The sequence below is a fragment of the Notothenia coriiceps genome, unplaced genomic scaffold (genome assembly GCF_000735185.1).
Source record: "Notothenia coriiceps isolate Sejong01 unplaced genomic scaffold, NC01 NC01_scaffold00037244, whole genome shotgun sequence".
NCBI classification, from domain to species: domain Eukaryota; kingdom Metazoa; phylum Chordata; class Actinopteri; order Perciformes; family Nototheniidae; genus Notothenia; species Notothenia coriiceps.
Genome location: NW_011369945.1, coordinates 9,071,818 through 9,078,276, shown reverse-complemented (window position 1 = coordinate 9,078,276; position 6,459 = coordinate 9,071,818). Strand labels below are relative to the sequence as shown.

The 6,459-nt window shown below is 33.5% G+C and overlaps 1 protein-coding gene across 1 annotated transcript in view; it reads left to right on the top strand.

Moving 5' to 3' along the window:
• Positions 1-6,459, top strand: part of LOC104965284 (epithelial discoidin domain-containing receptor 1-like) — a 59,447-nt gene that overhangs the window by 50,754 nt on the left and 2,234 nt on the right. Inside the window, exon 12 of the mRNA XM_010794242.1 lies at positions 1,308-1,678. Coding sequence (XP_010792544.1) covers positions 1,308-1,678 — 371 coding nt within the window. The remainder of the gene's footprint in view (positions 1-1,307; positions 1,679-6,459) is intronic.

Sequence of the window (6,459 nt, the reverse complement as noted above, 5' to 3'; positions counted from 1 at the left end):
TGTTAAAGGAGGATGAAAGCGTAATTAAGGAGCACTATTGGAGTGACTTTGATGGTTATTGGACTCAGGATTCATTCATTTGGATTCCCGCTGTATGAAGAAATTAAAGGACGGCGCAAGTGGAAACAATTCACAAGGGGATTCAACTGTTTAAAACACATGCTCAAAGTAAGCCGGATTTTTCCGATGTGTTTCTGTGGATTCAAAAGTCATAAATAATCTACAAAATGGAGGAGACCGATCTGATCGGAGCAACTGTGACAAATAATCCAACTGAAACCGGCATGGACAATGACTGTTTTAAAAATGCGCTTATCCAGAGAAGCCTGGTTAGGACACTTTACGGGCAGAAGAAACATTTATATTAAAGAAAATTATAAATGTCTGTCTTTTTATGCCTTTTAATAGTTACTAACTTTAATTGTTATTCAAATTTAATTAATCAATAATTTTTTTATATTTTATTGTAATGTATAGACGAGGCTTTCAGTGACAATCATGTATTGCGTAACAATTATATGTAAAAAAAAAAAAAAAAAGTCTAAATATGATATTTGGCCTCAAATCATCTGAGCACATGCAACAAGGAAAAGAGGCCTTTACAATAGTCAAAACAAATACTCAATACGCAAAACTCAAATAAAATAACAAAAAACGTAGGTATTCTTTCTTTCTTGATAAGGCTCATATAACTTCATAACTTAAAGGGTAACTGGACGGTTAAAAACTGTTCCTCTACGGCGTCTTTCTAGCAGGTCGTCCATCACTGACTTTTTGAGCAGGGGTCGTGGGAATTGTAGTCTTTTAGTGTGTTGACTACAGACGTCACATTTAGGTGGCCTTTCTTATAAAAACAAAATACTGGCTCTAACACACGGTTATAAGCGAACACACAGTCATATATGTTTGTTTTTTAACTAGTCTTACGATGTTTTCAAGAATAACAACAAATACCCCACCGACTAAAATACTGTTTTTGTTTTTCATCAACGATGCGTGGTCACAAAGTTGATGGACAATGTTTTTCCCTGATGTCTACAATGCCCCTGTTGCAAATTCAGAATACTTCTACTACTGTTATTGCAGTCTGACGATAAATGATCCTTGAATCCATGAACATCTCTACAAACACAAATCAAAATGATACAGAACCGAAAAAGAAAAGGTTTATGTTGGGAGTTACACTTCTAGTAATCTTTCTATTAGTGTTTATCGCTGCTTTTGTTCATGAGGCTTTTGATCCCACCTTTCTTCCATTTGTGCTGCTTAAATCATCATCAAATATGTCCCTTTTTTCCATTATGTAGTTTCCTTCACTATGTCTATGCATTTTTCCTGTGTAAGGGGACACTTTACCCGATATATTGACAACATACCCTTCCCTAAATCTATCAACTCTATCCCCCTCAGTTACCCAGCCCTCATCTCCATGGCGAGCCAGATAGCGTCAGGCATGAAGTTCCTCGCCTCGTTGAACTTCGTGCACCGAGATCTGGCCACGAGAAACTCTCTGGTCGGGGGGGAGAAGGGTGAGAGCGGGGATGATCGGGGGGGAGAGCGTCACATCAAGATCGCTGACTTTGGGATGAGCAGGAACCTTTACGCTGGAGACTACTACAGGATCCAGGGCCGCGCCGTGCTGCCCATACGCTGGATGGCCTGGGAGTGTATACTCATGGTGAGAGGAGTGTGTCTGTCTGTGTGTCTGTGTGTCTGTGTGTCTGTGTGTGTGTCTGTGTGTCTGTCTGTCTGTGTGTCTGTCTGTCTGTGTGTGAGGTGGATGCAATACTGTAGGCCACAATGTTGATCAGAGTCATGGATATTGTTTTACATCAATAAATAATCTAAAGAAAATGATTACAATTTGGATTAAAAAATATGTATATACCAAAATCCATGGGAACATTAAACAACATTTTCATTACAAACCACTTCATATATTTTATATACAGGACTGTCTCAGAAAATTAGAATATTGTGATAAAGTTCTTTATTTTCTGTAATGCAATTAAAAAAACAAAAATGTAAAAACCCTTTTTTGGCCCAAAAAACCACCCTTCGAAAACCAGCTTTTTTTTCGAAAAACATTCCACAAAACCTGCCCCGGCCCAATTTTGATAAAAGAGATACGAAAGTTTTTTTTTTTTTGAGAAAAACTTAATGTAAAATAAACCTTTTCCAAAACCTAACCCGTGTTCTTTAAAAAAAAAAAAAAAAAAAAGTTTTTTTCCGGGTGATGCTCCCCGGAAAAATCAAAAAACTAATGTAAATTACATTTTTTATTCTCAAAAAAACCAATACTTTTTTTTTTTAACTTTTTCCCTTTTCCTGTTTACTCCCGGGAAAAGTCGTTTTCCGTGTTGCCAAAAAAAAAACCAACCAAAAGCAAAATTTTTTTTGCAATAATTTTTTTTGTTTTTTTTTTTGTTGCAACTACCTTTGGAAAAAAAATTGTCATAAGATTTTTTTTTTTTTGTTTCCGCAAAAAAAACTCAAAATGGACAAAAGGAACGGGGAAAATAACAAAAGAAAAGAAAAAACTTTTTCCTTGAAAGGGGCCCCACCGCAAAAGAAACCCAAGCCCTTAAAAAAATTTTTTTTGAAAACCAAAAGAAAAAAGCCAAAAGTCCAAACCCTCAAAATTCCCAAAAAAAAAACGAGGAACCTTGTTTGTTTCTTTTTTTTTTGCGAGGGTCGGTAAAAAGAGGGGTGTTTTTTTCGCAAGGTGCGGCTTTAGGCCTTTGCCCGGGTGTGTTAGCCGAACCCCGGCAAAAAACACCCCAACTTAAAAAAAAAAATTGGGAAAACCTCTGTATTTTGGTTTAAGTAAAAAAAAAAAAGGTTTAAGTGTAGAAAGGTTAAGGCAATAGTTTTTTTAAATAAATAGAAATTCCCCTGTAGCAAAAACCTTAAAATCCCCTCCTCCTTCCCCCTGTAAAACGAAAAGAAAAAAAATTTGCATGCTTTTTCCGAAAATGGGTAAATAACCCTAAAAAAAGTTAAACCGGCAGTTTTCAAAAAACATTTTGGGTTTTTTAAACCAAAAAAAAAACCCGGGGAACGATTGGGGTGCCCTTGTTTTTCCTGTTGACTTGCAAAATGATTAAAATCAAATGTTTTCAAATTTTTTTTGTTTTCCCCCAAAAACGAACCCCCCCCAAAAAACCCGTAAAAACGTTTTGTTAAAAAAGTTCTTTTTTTTCCTTTTTTATAAAGGGGTTTTCGGTTGTTTTTTGTTTGGAACCCGGTTATTTTTTGGTTTTGTAAAATTTTCCTTTATTTTGGTTTTTTTGTAACTTATGTTTTTTTTTCAATAAAATTTATTACAAAAGACAACTCCGACGTAAAACCCTAACAAAAAAAGTTTTTTTTTTTTTTGTACAATAATCAATAAATAATTTTTTACCAACCTTAATAAAAATTTTTATGAAATTTATTTAAATTTAATTCATTGAAAACATAAATTCGTTATCAAACAAAAATTTTTTTTTACAAAAATTTGTACGAACCTTTTAAAAACCAAAAAATCCTATAAAAAATTAGGGGTTTAAAAGAAAAAATCTTTAAAAATTTTTTTTTTGAAACCTAAGTTTAATTAAAAACTGTTCTTAGGTTAAAAATTTGTTGAATTTTTTTTTTTGGAAACCGTAACATTTTTTTTTTGTTTTGGAAATTTTTCCCCTTATAAAAAAGTTAAAAAATATTTTTTTTTTTTTGGGAATCTAATGTTTTTTTGAATTTTTTTTTTTTTTTGGTAAAATAAAGAAATTAAAAAATAAAAAATTTGAATTACATTGTTTTTCCTTGAAAAAGAGTTTCTTTTTTTTTAAAAAATCCTTAAATAAAAAAACACCTAATTTTCAAAGGAAAATAAAAAGAAAAAACATTCTTAGGAAAATTATTTTTTTTTTTATTTTTTGTTTTTATTTTTTTTACCAAAAGTAATTTGTTTTAAAGACTGAAAAAAAAAAAAAAAAAAAAAAAGTATGTTTTAGTTGACCCTTTTTTTTATAAACGTTTCGGAAATAAAATTTAAATAAATTTAAACCGAAAAAAACTAAAAATACCCGTAAAAATTGTTCCCGAATTTTTCCCTTGTTTTGAAGGTTTTTTTTTTTTAAAAAAAAAAAAAAAGGATAAAAGGAGATTTTTAATAAATTCTTTTTTATAAAAAAAAAGTCAAAAAAAAAAACTTTTTTTTCAAATAAGTATTAAATCATCCCCCCAACAAAAAAGTTTGCCTTTTAAAAAAGTGAAACCCCTTTTTTTTTTTTTAGCAGATAATTTTTTTTTTTTGAGCCTTTTTTTTTTGGTGGACGGTTTCCCCAAAAAAAAAAGGGAATTCGGAAAACCTTTTTTTTTTTTTTTGGGGGTGAAAAAAAATGTTTTTCCCCGAACCCCCCAAAAAAAAAAGTTCTTTGATTGAGTTTGGTTTTTTCAAAATTGAAGAAAAAAAAAAACCCCCCTTTCCCCCCCCTGACCGACTTAGACCCCCCCCCCTTTGAAAAAACGAAAAACAAAAAAGGTTCTTTCCCCCCCCCCCCTGGGCAAAAAAAAAAGTAAACCTGGGTTTGGGAGGGTTTTTTAAAAAAAAAAAAGTCCTCCTTCCCCAAAATTCCTGTGTTTTTTTTTTTTTTTTTTTCTTTTTAAAGAGTTTTTTTTTCCTTTTTTTCGTTTTTTTCGAAAAAAGTTGTTTTTTCCTTCGACGGCCTTTCCCAAAGTTTTTCCCCGTGGTAGGTTGTTTATTTTTTTTCCAAAAAGACAAAAACCCTTCGCCACCTTTTATTCACACCGCTACCCTTGAGCGAAAAAAACGTGTTTTTTTTGGTTTTCTTTTTTCCTTTTCTAAACTGGCGGTCCGGAAAAAAAAATTTGTTTTTCCCCGTAAAAAAACCAACCCCTTCCTGTTTTTTTTCCTCCCCAGCCGAACAAAAAGGGGTTCTTTTAAAAACCTCCCGAAAAAAGAAGGTTTTTTTTTTCTGTTTCAAAAACCCCCTGTTTTTTGACTTTTTTTCCGAAAAAACCTTTTCAGGTTCCCAATAAGGTTTTTTTTTTTTTTTTCAAAAAGTGAACAAAGTTTTGTTTTCTTTTTGCAAACAAGGACGACCCATTGTTACCCGAACAATGTTTAAAAAAAAAATCGGCATTTAAAAAAAAAAAAGGGTTTAACCCCCCAAGTTCGGGTGGAAAAATAGGAAGCCCTTTTTTTTTGGAAAAGTTTTCCCCCTTTTGTTTTTTGCCTTTTTTTCCTTCCCCCCCCGGAGAAAAAAAAAACCTATGGGGAAAAAAAAACCCGGAAAAAAAATTCCCCCCCCTTTTTCCTTTCGGGGGGTTGACAACCCCCTGTTTCAAAAAAAAAAAACGGGGTTGTTCACCCCCCAAAGGGTTTTTTTTTTTTCAAAAAGGGAAAGAAAAAAAAAAGGTCTTTGGGCCTTTTTCCGTTTTTTCAAAAAAAAAAAAAACCATAAAAAAGTAAACCTTTCCAAAAAAAAGTTTTCCCCTCCGCCGGTCCCTTTCAAAGACCACCTCTTTTCCTTTTCCGACCTTCTACTTCCCCCCCGGTTTTTTTTAAGGGTTTTTTTTTTTCCCGAACCTTTTTTTTTTTAGGGTCAAAAAAAAACAAAAAAAAAAAAAAACTTTTTTCAAAAAAAAAAAGGGGGGGTGTTTTCAAAAAAGGGGGTTTTTCCGCCCCCCTAACCAAAAAACCCCCCTCGCCCGGTAAACATTTTTTCGAAACCCCCCCCGGGACCACCAAAACCAAAAAGGGGGGGGTGACAATACCCCCCAAAAAAAAAAAGTAAAAGAAGTTCCCCACAGGGGTCCTCAATTTAAAAAAAACCGTTATTTTATTTTTCCACGAAAGAACACAAAAAATGGTTTATTTTCCCCTTTTTTCCCCCTAAAAAAGAAAATTCTGATATGTACGAAGGGCAGAAACGACTTATTATACGAGAAACCTACTACATAACTTAAAGTAAAAAGGTCGTACTAGACGGTGGACGGTTACGGTTTTGGTGGTCATTGACAATGACTGGTCCGTTAATGACAGGAGCTAACCGGACGTTTTAAGGGGACTGACTGGGGTATCCTTATAAAACACCCCATAACACTCTTCTTCACTTTCTGTGTCCTGGGTTGTTACGATTACTCCGATTTCCGGCGATACTTTCGTAAAGGACCCTAGATTGTGGAGTCGTTACGGTGGTCCGACTAACGGAGGTACGGTGCGGCTAACTACGTCTTTAGCACGTTTTCCTAAGGGTTGGTCTTCATGACTCACGAATTCCTGTAAAGTCTTACAAAACTAACACAAAAACCGACAATATTAAAATCAGAAAATGAACCAGACTCCTTGATAATTAAACTCTATCTAAAAACTCAAAGAATTCGACATACGGGATATTAGTCGTTATAATTTATTATTTTCCGACGTTATAAGCAACTAAACATTACTTAGGT